This window comes from Canis aureus, chromosome 27 (genome assembly GCF_053574225.1).
Source record: "Canis aureus isolate CA01 chromosome 27, VMU_Caureus_v.1.0, whole genome shotgun sequence".
In the NCBI taxonomy this organism is placed as follows: Eukaryota; Metazoa; Chordata; class Mammalia; order Carnivora; family Canidae; genus Canis; species Canis aureus.
This window is the reverse complement of record NC_135637.1, coordinates 18829414-18844937: the sequence shown is the minus strand read 5'-3', so window position 1 is coordinate 18844937 and position 15524 is coordinate 18829414. Positions and strand designations below refer to the sequence as shown.

The 15524-nt window shown below is 46.8% G+C and overlaps 1 protein-coding gene and 1 long non-coding RNA gene across 3 annotated transcripts in view; one reads left to right on the top strand and one right to left on the bottom strand.

Annotated features, from left to right (window-relative positions):
- The window catches only part of LOC144299947 (uncharacterized), a 40300-nt gene extending 34240 nt beyond the window's left edge, over positions 1–6060 (top strand). Inside the window, exons 3-4 of one of the 2 annotated variants that reach the window (XR_013366596.1) lie at positions 3901–4052; positions 5896–6060. This is a non-coding gene — a long non-coding RNA (uncharacterized LOC144299947). The remainder of the gene's footprint in view (positions 1–3900; positions 4053–5895) is intronic. The other variant, XR_013366595.1, reaches the window with a different exon arrangement.
- Positions 1–15524, bottom strand: part of SRRM4 (serine/arginine repetitive matrix 4) — a 152626-nt gene that overhangs the window by 32512 nt on the left and 104590 nt on the right. The window contains exons 2-6 of the mRNA XM_077875850.1: positions 12585–12731; positions 7822–7908; positions 5847–5918; positions 2954–2980; positions 1119–1169 (exon numbers count right to left, since the gene is read on the bottom strand). Coding sequence (XP_077731976.1) covers positions 1119–1169; positions 2954–2980; positions 5847–5918; positions 7822–7908; positions 12585–12731 — 384 coding nt within the window. The remainder of the gene's footprint in view (positions 1–1118; positions 1170–2953; positions 2981–5846; positions 5919–7821; positions 7909–12584; positions 12732–15524) is intronic.

Genomic DNA, 15524 nt, shown 5'->3' with positions numbered 1-15524 from the left:
GCTCTACTGCTTCCTTCTGGAGCATTCCCTAGGCCCCCTGTGGGAATGGCTCAAATGTCCTCCTTTGCACTGACCTTGGATGAAGTGACCCTTTGGGCAGCAAAGCAGGGTGCCCCGCCTCTGCATCCCTCCCTCCTCTCTTCCCTCCCCAACAGCCAACTGCCTTTCATCCTATTGCCTTTGATCCTCACTTTAGAAGCTCCTTGGCGGGAGATAAAATATTAGTTGATTGGAAAACACACACACTAAACATTTGCAGGGTATAAAGTAGGTGGGTTGTAACCACATTTACTTTTAATTTGTCTGGGAACTGAACTCTGCAGGCAGCACTAGCTGATTTGAATTTCTACTACCAGCCATAAACCGTGAACCAGCTGGGGCCCCGAGACCAGGGGTAGGAGCCTCACTGCTATCTCCATGATGTAAGCCCAGCAGCCAAGGCTCAGACTGACACACACACTCACACCTGTGCTCGCACGTGATCACGCCCCCATCACCACTCATGCACACATGGCCCACCTGTGTGCACAGGGAGACGCCACCCCGCACCCTCCACGTGCATGGTGCACACAGGTAAATAAGCAGTGCACACGCAGAGTGCAGAGAATTAGCACACGGAAGGAGACAGTGCACCTATTGGCACATTGTCTGCCTTCACGCTTGCATATAGGCAGGAGCACCCAGAATGCATTCGTGTGAACACAAATATATACCACACACACACTGACCCCACTGCATATGTTGGTACACACGGGCACACAAACGTTTGCAGGATGGAAAGATGTACAGAGATCTACAAACAGTGTGCACACTACACGTAGGTGTCCTTCATAAAGATGTATACACGGTGGCCGCCGGGCACACAGATGTGCAACATTCACTTTCATGCACACACAACACATGTACGCACACATCATATACACGCCCTTGTGCATATACCCAAACCCACAAGGGCAGTGCATCCCAGGCCCTGTCCTTTCCCTGCTCCTGTGCCTCTCACCCTCCCCACCGCCTCCGTCTCCCTGTTTATTTGGCAACTCCAACACTCCAGCTGTTATGAGGCCAGGTTCCCCTCCCTCCCCAAACTGGAGAGAATGTTCCAGGTGGTCTCTACTTACTGTTTTTTGTGCCTCTTCTCATCTCTCCTTTTGCTTTTTGGGCTTGAGGAGCTAAAGGAGAAATGGCCAATTAATTGACAGATGCAAAATTCCAGTTACAGATAAAAAGAAACGAGCAGCTAAAATGCTTAACACACAGTGACCACCAGATCCAGGCAGTTTGGGAACAGACGCGAATCACTTCCGAGACCAGAGCAGTCACTGCTGTTGACTTTGACCGGCAGGTTCAGCCACAGGCACAGACTCGCACACTGACCGAGAATGGGGTGCGTGGGTGGGGGGGGGGCCATGACCAGCTGTGGTAGCTTAGTAAGAGCAATGGTGAATAAAGGGAATACCTGCCATTTTTGGAGGACTTAGAGTGAACAGTCTGCTAAATCCTTTTTGTCAGCAGTCTTATTCTCCCTGCAACCCACGGGGAGAGGCATGTTTAACACGGACTTATTTTACAGATGTGGAAACAGCCTCAGCTAGGAGAAGAAGCTTGGCCAGGATCACACAGGGGAGCTGGGATGTGGCCCCAGACCGTGGACCCCCAGAGCCCATGCTCAACAGACTGATGTTCAATTAATTTATAAGAGAGAAGGATGGAATGTTCAGGGAGATACTCTGAAGCTTCACAAAGCTTGGCAGAGTCACAAACGTTCTGGGCATGGATATTTAAGTATCTGTATTTGTTTTTTAAGTCAGAGGGCTGGGGTATGCGTCCAATGGACCGTGATGAGTGGGAAGGTTCCCAGCATCCTCCAGTGGAGGCCCCAGGGGGTGAATGCTATTTGGTAGCTCAAGCCAGACTGGCTTTGGAGAGTCACCAAGAGGGCACGACTGGTCTAGGTCCTGGAGAAGGGGAAAAAACCTCATCCAACTCATCCAACTGAAATTGCACCTTGAGGTTAGAGCTGTGTGGTTTCTCTCCACGTTTGAGACTCAGCCTGGGCAGTGGAAGAGCCCAGGGCCTCGCTGAAAGATCCAGGTTCATGCCCCAGCTCTGCTGCCTACTTGCTGTGTGACATCAGGCAAGTTACCTGTCCTCTGGAAGACCCGGTTTCCTTGACCGTGGAGTGGGGCCATTGCTCAGGCTGCTGGGCTGAGGGGATGGATGACATTGGTAACCACTCTCTACCTGTTAACTGGATAAACAAAAGGACTTTGCACTCTGCCAACTGCTCTAGATGTGGATGTTACTTCAGACACCACGGTAGGGTGTCCTGGTCCTCTGTCGGACAGATCTGGGTTTGAATTTTGCCTGTGCCTCCTGACTGTGTGTGGACATGCCTGTCCCATCTCCTGCCTGAATCTCAGTTCCTTCATGTGTAAAATGGGAATAATAAACATATCCACTGTACTGGGTTATGATGGAGACCAGTAGAGACTAAACCCGCACACACAGGGCAGAGGCTTGGTGCAGGATCCAGTTTATAGCGACTACCCTGTCAGTGACAGCTCTCTTTGTGCTGACTTCGTGTCTCCAGTACAGTGGGACTTGGCCTCTGTCGCTTGGCTACAATCTGGGGAGGCTCTGGCAGGCCGGTGGGGCTGATGTTTCCCTATATGCCCCAATCCAGGATTTCAGCTAGTGATTTCAACAAGTGGACCAGTGCAGTGAGATGTTCCAGGCAGGGGCATCGGTGGGGGCTGGTCAAGAAGCGACCATCTGCCCAGATGGAAACCAGCCCCAGGCTTTCATTTTGGAGGAAACTGAGGCCCAGGAAGATGAAGGGGGCGTGCCCAAGAGCACAGAGACGGAGACAGAGAACTGACCCCAGAAGCTGCCTTGCTATGAAAGCAGGAAAGAGAGCAAGCAGCCAGAGGCAAAAAGGCGAAAAGATTCTTACCTGTGCCTTCTCTTCTTGGAGAATGACCTGATGAAAGGAACCAAAAGGAAGAGAGGCAGGGAGGGAGGCAAAGGGAGCGAGGAGGAAGGAAGACAGGGATGGAGGGAGGGAGGGAGGGAGGGAGGGAGGAAGAAAAGACAATAAATAGAGGTGAGCTGAGGCTCGTCTTCCTGGGACAAACGTCTTCCTGGGACAAACGTCTCGTGTATTTGTGATCATGCGGCAGGGGGTCAGGACACTGGCAAATCCTCCTCCTCTCACAGATTTCATAAGACCATTTTGAATTTCCAGTCAAAACATCCAGTGCTTCAAATCTCACCCTAAAGGGTTCATGTCTATCTCAGATGGGGGTGGGTGAGGGGACATACGAGCATCCTCTGCTTCCTCCTCGATCCCCATCTCACCTTCACCTTTCTCTCCCTAGTGGGGGATTCTTCATCACCATCTTCCTCCTCATCAAGGACAACCAGCTCCTGTACGTGGAGCTCTTAATGGGTGCCAGGCTTTGTGCTAAGCATCTCTCACACACAGTCCCACTCAATCTTCACCCAAACCCTGCGAAGTTCTACTAATATCATTTTACAGACACTGAAGCTCAGAGAAGTTGGTTAAGCTGCCCAAGGTCACAAAGCTTCACCCTGCTCATTCTTCAGAGTTCCACTCAGATATCACCTTCTTGTAGCATTTTCTGATGCCATCAGGCTGGTCGGTGCCAACCCTCCACTCCTGTAAGCTTGGGTAAGCTTCTGAGCTTAGCCTTATAATATAGACCTCTGCACATTATAATTATGCATCTCCCAGATTAGAATGTGAGCAACTCCAGGCCAAGGGCTGGATCTTGGTCACTGACTGTTCTCAGGACCTAGATTCCTCATTCATGAAACATACTGGGTATTCAATAAATGTATGTGAAAAATGTTTTTTTTTTTTTTTTTTTTTTTTTTTAGCCCTGAAGCCATGCTGATTGAGAGGAGAAACAGAAAAATCTCCAAGCATTCCCCTGCTCCTAAGCTCCTATTTCCAAAAAAGTCAACTATCATTAATCCAACATCTCAAGAGCTTGGAGAAGCTGGGCCAGAAGTAGGCTGGTGCTCGGTAGGTGCTTTGGAAAGGATCACCAACAGTATCTCCCTCTCCTAATCTCTCAGTGATGGGCCTCCTTCACTCCCCACCTCCCCTCCTGGGCTGGCTGTGGCTGGCAGAAAAAGCCTGCCTTCTGGCATGGTTTCTTTTTCATGAGTAGAAACCAATGAGTGAGAAGCCACTTGATTTCCAAGATCTGGATATGGAAAGGTCTCCCAAATTGGGACCGAATGGTCAGCGTAGGAAGGTGACAGGATGGCAGTCTCAGTCAGGGGCAGGGCATTGCCTCCACAGGAGACCTCATGTTGGGAAGGTTTTCTAACACCAAATTAACAACCTTTCACTTATTGCCTTGCCCACGTCTTGTGTTAAGTGAGACTCAGCATCAGTGGAGATGTCTGGGCAGGCAGTGGACATAGCTAGTGAAAAACCAAACTGGGCTGAGACCATTCTGGCCATGAGGGCTGAGACATGACCACACTCTTGGCTTGGGAAAAGCCACTTTGAGGCAAATTTGAACAAGGAATGAGAGGGGGGAGGAAAACCAAATGAACTCTAACCTTTTATTCTACTGTGCTTGTCTAATGGCACAAGTAACCCACTACTGATGCGGATAAGCAAAAAAGAGGATACACATCACTCTTTCCCACTCATCCACAGCCAAACACAGCAAATAACTTATACAGGGAGTTTCACACTCCCTGCCCCCAGGGGGTCAAGCGGGCTTCGTAAATGAGGGGGGCTCCGTGGGGCCTGTAGCAAAGCAGAGCACCTACGCTCTGTCTAAATGCACAGCAACCCCTGAGCCTAGTCAATGGCTTCCTGTGGGAAAATTGGTCCAATGAATACAGAGCTGCTGATTTTACAGAGGAACTGGAAAACTTGGGGTTTTTCATTGCACAGTCTCCTGATTATAAAATGTCGAGTTGGCCCATGAACCACAGATTTGAGTCCTCTGGTGTACACTTTCAGTTATTCCCCCCTCCCCCCGTGCATGCGTGTGTGTGTGTGTGTGTGTGTGTGTGTGTCTGGGTGTGCATGCATGGAGTGGGCACCTTTTGGAATGTGTGTCCAGCTCACTACCATCCGTAAGGGTGGACAATCCCAGAAGCCATGTTTTACACAATCCCGTCCTCTAGGATGGGTGGGACCAACCAGAGAGGCCTTTCCTTGGGAATTTGGAATGAGAAACATGACAGAGGGCTTCAGTGTCTTCTTGTGGCGGGGCTGGCCACACGGGGGGGATGGGAGCAGGGTGCGACCCTGTCTCCCCAGGTAGAATAGGAACTGTGTATCTTGCTTGGGGTGCCACGCTTTCCACTCCTTGGTTCTAGATCCTCACGAGGCCTGGCTGGTCCCCAAGACATTCCTGTCTCCTTATTATCAAACAAACCCCCTTTTGCTCAGAGTTTGTGGTAGTGGGCCCTGGGTCCTTGCAACTAGAGTTCCAAGTTGTATGTATGTATGTATGTATTTATTTAAATTTAATTTAAATTCAATTTGCCAACATACTGTATAACACCCAGGGCTCATCTCATCGTGCTCCCTCCTCAGTGCCCATCACCTGGCTACCCCATCCTCCACCCCTCTCCCTTTCTGCAACCCTTTGTTTCCCAGAGTCAGGAGTCTCTCATGGTTTGTCTTCTGTGAGTCCCAAGTTATACAAGAAAAAGGAAATAATAACACATAGATGAATATTTTATGTAAGTGAAATGAGAAGCTTCCCAGTGAACTTTTGGGGCCACCTACTCTCATCCCAACCCCCAGCACCCCCGGGGCATCCCTGGTTGTCAAGGCGAAAGGACAATACCTGTGTCGCTTATGCTTTTTGGAGCCTTTCTTCTTCTTTTTCTTGACAGGCGATGGACTATATGATGGGGACCTGCCAGGGAAGGAGACATCTTCAGAGGGAGCTCCTTAAGAACTAGGATTGGCTTCAGAGACCCTTCTCCAGCCCCCACACATTGTCTCACACACACGGATAATACCAATACTGATATTATCAGTACTTGCATTTACTTATTTGATATAATCAGATTCGCATTTGCTTTCAACATCACCGTGTATTTTATATGCATTCCCTCACTCCGTCTTTCCTAACTGTGTCTTAGGCAGGTACGACTGCTACCTTCCTTTTACAGACAAGGAAAGTGAGGTTCAGAGAGGTAAAGCAACTTGCCCAAAGACACACTGCTAGGAAGTGGATAAGCTGGGATTCAAATGGAAGCCTCACTGATGGCAGGGGCCTTGTTCTCAATCCTTTTATCATCCCCTGGTTAGGCCAAATATTTTGTGTCTCTCGTTCTCCCTCCAGCTATACCCCTCCTCTCAGATACTTTAGTCTCTCCTCTTTCCTTACCCTGGCTCCCTGCTAAGATTGAGCCCCGGGAGGAGACCTCCTCAGGCTGTAGTTAGCATGGATGGTGCTATCAGAGGTTCCCAAAGAAACAGAGCACCCAGGACCATGATTATGACTATGACTATGACTAAAGACTGAGGTTCAAGCGACTCGAGTTCCAATCTTGACTATACCCCTAACTCATGAAGTTACCTTGGGCATGTCACCGCTTTCTCTGGGTCTCTTATGTCCCCGGTGACAAAATACCAATATCAAAAGATTGATACAGAGAAGGAGGTCAACAGGGGCCTCTCAGAGAGCAGGCTGGGTGCAAGACAATAGGGAGCGGTGGGGACCGTGGTGAACCAGAGACCATTGGCCTCTCAGATCAGCCGAAGCTCTCATGTGGAAATGCAGCCCCAAGCTTCTGGAACACCTGCCTTTTAAATAGAAGTCACCAGCAAAACACATCTTCATGTGAAATCCCCTGGTTTTTGAATGTTGGCCACCAATTAAAATGACAAAAGAACACCTTGTGGTCAAACAGAAAAAATCCACAGGCGAAACTAGGGCTGAGAACCACCTGACTATTAGGGAACCACAGCACCTGTCCTCAAACAAGTGCCCAGTGGACATTTATTGAATGAACAATTGAATTAGTGAAGCCTGACTTCCTTCTTCCAAATGTTTTGCCCACCCCTTAAATCAGGGACCTCAAGCCCCTTGCCCCAATTCCTACTCTCACCCTACAACATAGGGTCTGCATTCACATTCCCTTCTGGGTCTCCTTTGGGGCTGTCCTCTTAGAACTAGGCTAAAGGGGTGTGGAGGCGGCAAGAAGCTGGAAAAGCAGTTGTTGGGGCCCGAGTCCGCCAGACACTGCTCTCTGCTGCCCCCTGCAGGTTTATCCAAACACTGCCTCCGAGCTTCCCCGTGATCTTCAACCCACCCCTCTGGGTCTGGAACACTGGACGTGATTTTAGTCTAGTGAGCGGCAGGCAGCCTAGAAGAAAATCTGGAAATACCTTTAAATTAAAAAAAAAGAAAAGAAATAGTACATAGGGAAAAATCCACGGGGTACTGCCCACACAGTAAGTTTTCAAACAAACAAACAAACAAACAAACAAACAAAAAATCAGTATTCGTGGTCATGATTATGCTGATCCACTGGTCACTTAAGATGTACCAGACACTTGTGACAGCGCCTTCCACATCCATTTTTCTCCGTCTGATTCTCAGCGAACGCTGGCGATAAAATAGTATCACTATTTTATACAAGTGGAAACAGGCACAGAGAGGTGAAGTGTTTTGCTTAAGGTCACACAGCCTAAGAGGCAGAGAGAGGACTCAAACCCAGGGGGAGTCACTGTTTGACTCTGAAGCCCACTTGACCCTATTTTGTCCTTTGCTCCATCTTCAAGCTTTCATCTCCCCTCAGGACGCTTACCTCCTTCTCTTCTTCCGGGTAGATTTCTTCTTTTTCTTCTTCCCCCTGGAGGAAGGTGGTGGCGTCAAGTCTTTGTCTCGGGAGGCACTGCGGGGAACACAGAGTTGGGTATTAGATGACCCAGGATGTCCCCTCACCCCCAACCCGGGCTGTTGCAGCCAGGAAGAAGGACTCCATTCTTTGGAGGAAGAAGGACCCATGGCGAATGCCTAATCACCCCCTCATGGCTGATTCAGTCCTATTTCAGATTAAGTGCTTCAAATAAGGAGTTAATGCCAACCTAATGAGACAGAGGCTCTATCGTTACCCATACACCAATTGATTATTTAAAACAGAGTTATAGAGGTTAACTGCTCCTTAATAGATTTATTATTGAATTTGCAAATAGCTCACCTTGGTAAATAAATCACTTTTTAAATAATTAATCGGCAGTTCAGCCCCCCTCTTTCCCCAATACTTCATGTCCATAGTTCCTGCTGGAAATTTAATAGGAGGAGGAAGTTATGTTAAGTAGCAGCTGATTATTAAAAGTATATTTGCCGAGGTCTAATGTAATGAGATACATATCTTATATCGCTTCACAGAACCTCAAAAACCTCTGCTCTTCAGGAATAATTATTTCCCATTCAATTAAATTCAAATGCTCGGGCTGCAGTTAAATGAAGTCAACTTATCTCCTTCTATAATTGGGGCAGGCTCCAGGGATTTTTTAAAACACTATCCCATGGCAAAAAGAGATGGGTTTGGGATGAAAAACTGCTTGGGAATTGAAACATGCCCACCCAGTTGAACTTGACTGAGAAAATGTAATATTAATAAGAATACTATTGTCATTATCAGCGATAACACCACCACAGCTAATTCGCTTATGATGTGCCAAGCATTTTCCATTCTTTTATACTCACAAAAACACTTTGAGGGTGGTATGATTCTTAGGGTCTAATTTTACAGGTGGTGAAGAACATAACAGGTATGGAATCATGAATTGGCTTGTGCATGGGTGCATGGTTAGGAAGCAACTGAGCCGAGATTTGAGTCAAGGCCTCTGTGATTCCCATCCTTTTTATTTATTTATTTATTTATTTATTTATTTATTTATTTATTTATTTATTGTGATTTCCATCCTGAGAGCTTTCCCACATAACCAACTGCCTTCTTAAAGTTGTTTATGTAGACATTCTTCTGGAAATCACCTGGTTTTTTAGAGACCATCATGAAGTGCTGCCATATTGAATTCCATTCTAAGAATCTGGATCATTATGGTTGGTGGAAAAAATGCCCAAGTGACTAGACTATATGTGAAGGTCTTTGCATTGCCAATGGGTAGAAGTCATATAGCTATATGTAGAACATTTTTAAGAGAGTCACTTTAAGCAATTTAAAATAAAATACCACAGGGATTAAGTACCTAGCTACTCAACTACACTTATATGTTATAAAGCACAAAGCATGATACACATATCCAGGAAGTAAACAGGCTGCTTGTGTAAATGTGGTAGACCATTTCCAGATTTTTCCGGCAACAAGTTCCTGACACAGAGTAAAAGCTTAATAAATATTTGTTGGGTGACCAAATGAGAGATGAATGGATGAAATAATTTAGCCTCTTGTTAAATTATCTTGTTTTATATAAACACTTCCCAGGGTAACTGTTGCCAGGAATTTGAGAGGAAAACAAAACACTCAGGGGAAAAAAAAAAAAACCCTTAAAACTGTGTCTTATAAAATAGAGACAGATCTCATTGTTTCAAACAATTATTCTTACTTCTTTCAGGAACCCCAGGGTTTCAGGGAAGCAGATTTGGAAACCACTGTCTTCCACTCACATGTGAGTGATGGAGTAAGATGGAGAAAGACCTTGAATTTGGATAGATTTGAGGTCTGTGAGAAGGGGGAAAATCAATCCCTTCAACAAATCCCAAATGCCTTTATCTAGGTAGGTCTCCAGTGCCTCTACCTTTTTTCTTCTTCCTGTCCCTGTGTGCCTTGGTGTGCCCTCCCAGCAGGGCTGGAGGGGCCAGAATAGTGTTTATAACAGTACACCACAGTTATATAAGCAGCAGTGAAATATGCAGAAGTTAAGTCTGTGCAGACATAGAGTGGTTCAGTACACGGTGGTCAAACATACAGAGTAGGCAACAATAAAGAATGCTGGCTTTAGAAGCTGACACACCTGCACTTACATTCCTGCTCCATTACCTCTTAGCTCAGCGACCTCTCTGAGTATCACTTTCATCATCTGTGACATGGAAATAAAACAGGAGACCTGTGTCCTAAGTTTGTCACAAGAAATGAGGACCTCACTCAGGTAACGTGCCCTGGTCTGGCACAGAGCAGGTTCATGTAAACGCCCTTTCTATTATTATAATTATGCATAATAACACAACTACTATATATTTATTTATTATATGCCAAGTGACTTTTTATTATCACCTTTAACATTATCACCATTATTGTGTTTTTTATCACATCGGAGAGTGGGTCTCAGATAAGAGAAGGGAGCAAGGCAATTCCACAACCAAAGGGACACTCCACGATCAAACTGACAACATGGCATCATTTTTCAGATTTTCATGCCCAGAACCTGCTCTTCTGGCTCCGTGAGGCCCTAGCCAGCATTTAAAGCACCTCTTGGGGCACCTGGGTGGCTCAGTTGGTTAAGTGTCAACTCTTGATTTTGGTTCAGGTTGTGATCTCAGGGTCTTGAGATTGAGCCCCGCATCTGGCTCTGTGCTGGGCATAGATCCTGTTTAAGATTTTCTCTCTCCTTATGTCTACCCCTGCCCCTGCCCTGCATTCCTGCCCCTTGCATGTGTGCACTCTCTCTCTCTCTCTCCAAAAAAAAAAAAAAAGCACCTCCCATATTCTAGGCTCACTGTCAGGATCCGTACTTATGTGATCTAATTTAATCCTTATGAGAATTAGAGCTCGATATTCCCATTTCATAGTTGTGAAAACTGAGGCTCAGGAAACCAACTTGCTCAATGTTGCCCAGTTGGTACGTGATGTGTCTCTTATGTTTTCAAAGTACGAAATGGGTAATGTTTTCAAAGTACGAATTCTCCCCTCTCTCTCCATCTCCCTCAGTCTCACATGAAAACCACTTTCTTTTGTTTCCTGGAGACCATTCTCCAGATCTGATAATGACCTTCACTTCTCTAAGCTGACAGGACTTCACTGTTTCTTCCCTGTTGAAATCAGAGCCTAAATAAAGCCTGCAGCCAAGATGGTAGCCTGGGTGGAGGATCAGACTTCATCTGTGAGAACCACGCTGGCTTCCCAAACCACTTCTTCAGAATTCAGGTTCTTAACTAGACAACCTTGTTCATTGGCCCCAGAAGTCTATGAATTCTCTGAAATGGTACGTGGAATTGGGGGAGTATTTCTGGAGTATGTACACTTTCTCTGGGGGCAGCACTCCTAGCTTCCATGTAATTCTCAGATGGGTGCCTAATATGGTTTAGAACCTCTGCCTTAGGAAACCAAGAACTCCAGGATACAAGGAAAGAATCTGGACCAGATTAGGGGTCTTCAGGCTAATCTTGACCCTGCCACCTATGTTTTTCAGTTTCCCTATCTGTAAAATGGCTCGACACCCTCTGATTCAACAGGAAGAGGCAGGGATTGTATCTGGGGCACTCTGCTGGCAAGCACACTATGTTCATTTTCCTCCTGTCCCTGATGGGGTAGATACAAGCCCAGGGCAGCACGAGAGGGGCAAGTTAGTTTGAGGACTAGGAATAAAGCCTCCAACCAGCTGGTGAAGCCAGATTATAAAGACAGTGCTGCCAACAAAATTGATTCTCTAGAGGCCAAAGACAGACTAGGCTTTATGTATGCACGGTGCAAAATTTAAAAATAGAAGTCAGGGGATAGATTGGCTTTTTCATTAGCATCGATGTATAATGTGGTAGATGTTAGTCTAGGATTTAAGATCAGAGAGACCGTAGTTCAAAATTCACTCTGCCACTTACTGGTTGCTATATTTTGGGCAAGTCACATTACCTCTCCGAGCCTCAGTAAAATGTTGTGTCTTCAGATGGCAGCACAGTGCCTGCCACTATTGGGTGCTAAAGCCATCTTGGCCGAATAACTGAATTTAAGGAATGAATGCAAAGATCTGGATCTTAGGAGACAGATGTGGGCTGAAATCATGACTTGGGAATCAGTGGCTCATAGAGTCATTAAAATGGACAGGAACTAGCTCTCTCATTTGAGACAGGGGCCACAAATTGTGGCCCCCAGGCTGAATCTAGCCTGTTTTCATAAATAAAGTTTTCTTGAAACACATCTATGCCCCTTTGTTTACATATGGTCTGTGGCTGTTTCGGTGCTATGATGGCAGGCGTGAGTAGTTGTGGCAGAGACCATCTGGCCCTCAAACTTAAATTATTTGCTATCTGGTACTCTACAGAAAAAAATCTGCTTTTTCTTTTTTTGAAAAGATTTTATTTATTCATGAGAGACACACAGAGAGAGGCAGAGACATAGGCAGAGGGAGAAGCAGGATCCCTGCTGGGAGCCCAATGCGGGACTCGATCCCAGGACCCTGGGTTCACCACCTGAGCCAAAGGCAGACGCTCAACCTCTAAGCCACCCAGGTGCCCCAGTTCGCTCATTTTTTATTGGATTTAAGCGTCTGAAAGAGGAACTTGGAAAGGAGAAGTGGGTATGAAGAGTAACCAGAAAGACAAACTTCATTTCTTCATCCTTAACTTGAACTTCCTCATTGGACCAAAGAGAGGGTGGGGGTGGCATCTCACCTGCGTGCTCTGGCAGGACTGAGCTCCCGGCAGGCCTTGTCTCTCTCCCAGCTGTTGGTGCCCAAGGCCTCGGTGGCCAGATGCTGGCTCAGCTTCTCCGAGGGTCCATCCTGAGCTGGAACCAGAGGGCTGCTTTGGGGTTCTGTCCTACAGGGGAACAAATAAGGAGATGGAAATGTTAGGATATGATAGATTTTTTTTTCTTTAAGGGAGAGAGAGAGAGAGAGGGAGAGAGAGTGTGTGTGTGTGTGTGTGTGCGCGTGCATGTGAGTGGGGGTGGGGAGGGGCAGAAACAGAGGGAGAAAGAGAATTTTAACTCAGAATTTTAATGACCCTGAGATTATGACTTGAGCTGAAATCAAGAGTAAGACCCTTAACCAACTGAGCCACCCAGGCGCCCTAGGATATGACAAATTCTTAATGTTCATCAAACATTCACACACATCCTAATATTTCCCAACTTCCTTTGCACTTAGGTTGGGGCCATAAGAGATTATATCTGGCCACTGGTCTCTGGGTGAGAGTGACATGAGTCACGTCTGGCTTGAGGCAGTAAGGTTTGTGTGCTTTCTTCAGCTCTCTCTCCCTTCTTTGCAGTGACCTCGGAGGCCACATACCCCGAAAAGTGAAGCTTACTTGCTGGAGGAGATACCTAAGCCACATCAGACTATGTATGTTAGAAATAAGCCTTTGTCAGGTTAAGCCACTGAGATTTAGGGGCTTATTTGTTACTGTGGCATTGCCTGGCCTATCCTGACAGAACCACAGGGAGAGGCTGGAAACCAGTGTTTCACTTCCTTGTTCAAAGCAGAAGAGGAGGCCAAAGCATGATAGGATTAGTTTCAACTCCCTTCACCAGTTCCATCCCATTTCCCTGCCTTATCTCTGTATGGGATGGATATCCCTGGACTCAAATACTATTTTCACCATTTAGTAGATAGAGGACTCAGTTTCTCTGTTTTACAGTTTCCTCAATGGTAAGACAGGGAATAACATTAGTCCTTATGTTGTTGAATGGTCATGAAGACAAAATGAGATAACCCGAAGCAAACAAAAAGGCCTTTCCATTTCCCTTTACCTCCCTGTGAACCAAACCTCCACACTCTGGTGTCCTTAGCAGGTATAAGCCACCTACTTGGGATGCATGTATTTTGCATAAAGGCCTGAAGTGCCCTCCTCTGCCTCTGAGAAGAGTCCCAGGCAACTCTAGGAAATTACCTGAGTCCCACCTCCTTCTTTGAGTCCTGAAAAGAGGAAGGAGGTGCCGTGGGTACTCTGTCTTTGAAAACACTGTCACTCATACCTCTGGGCCCCCAACCAAGAAGAGTCAGGAGTTTGAGAGGCGCAGGTGGATTTGGCACCATCCAGTAAACTCGCCTCCCTCCTCACTCTGCAGAATCCAGATCAAGCACTGATCAAAGGCATTAGGATTTCTCCTCCACCAAGCACCTGCAGCCAGTGCCTCAAGACTGGTTTTATGACTCAGGATGAATGCATCTGATAAGCCTCCTGCTCCTTAGGGCTGCCTAGAGAGCAGGCCAAACCCAGTCAATATTGAAGGAAGGGCAGCAAAACACATCCATCTCTGTCAGCTGCTGATCAGTGCATCTTTAGAAGCAGAGGTGAGAGATGCTGCAAGCCTAGGAGGGATGGGGATTCTTGTCCAGACTTCCTCACCACCAACTCTAGGCTTCCTGAACTTCAATCTTCCATACACCTCTCTGCCCTGCTTCTCTTACTGTGAGGGTTCCATTTCCATGCCTCCAGTCTATTCATGCGGAATGCTGCCCTGGATCTTCAAACCACTCAGAGCTTGCAATGTCTGCCTGGTCCCCAGCAAAGCTTGCCTCTTCCCATGGTTGACCTGGCCTGGGCTAACCTGTGTCCAGGTCAGTTCTAAGTGTGGGGCTGCAGAGAATAAGGGGGAGTGTCCTCTGTGATAATGGAATTTACATTCGAGATGGAGGTATAAGGACATACACAAGTAATAATATGACTTACTGGATGGTAATAAATTATGGAGAGAATAAGCCAGTGTAATGGGAAGGGGTGACTGTTCTTTCGTAGAGAGTGTCAGGGAAGACCACTCTGAGGAAGTAATGGGATGGAGGTTTAAAGGATTAAGGACTAACCTTGCAGTTTGTGGTGGTTTTAAAATGTGTTCACAGATTCTTTGACAGCCCTGCCATCAAAAGATGAAACCTAATTTCTCTCCCCTTCAGTACTGGCTGGGCTTAGTGATTCACTTTTAATGACTAGAAGGCAGTAGAAGTGATAGCGTGTGACTTCCAAGACTAGGTCACAAAGGCAGCCTCTGCCTCTCTCTGTTTGGATTGATCACTCGAGGGAAGCTGTCACCATGATGTGAGGACACTCAGGCAGCCCCGTGGAGAAGCTCTTGTGAAGAACAGCTGAGGCTTCCTGCCAACAGTCAGCACCAACATGGGCATGTCACCTCGGAAGTGGATCCTCCAGTCCCAGTGAAGCGTGAGATGACACTACCGTCCTGGATGACATCTGACCACTGTCTCAATGTGAGATGGTCAGCCAGAGTCGCCTGGCCAAATTCCTGACTCACAGAAACTGTGAGACATTATTTGTTGTTGTCCTAAGCCACAAGGATTTGGGGGGTAAATTTGTTGTCAGGTAATGTAGAAGTTTGCATAGGTCAACCTGCAGGAAGTGGGAAATGTGCTCTAGGCTGAAGAAATGGCAGGTTCAGAGACCCTTGGCATATATATATAATATATACAAGAAAAGGCAAGCAGGGCTAAAGTGGATAGAGGGGAGACCACGGACCAGGGTTCAGGTCTTGTAGGTCTTGTAGGTCTGTGGCTGAGATGGGAAGCCTTTGGAACAGAGGAGTGACATGGTCCAGCTTACATTTGGAAGCATCACTCCAGTCGCTTGAACAGAGGACAGAAGGGAGGGATGACAGGG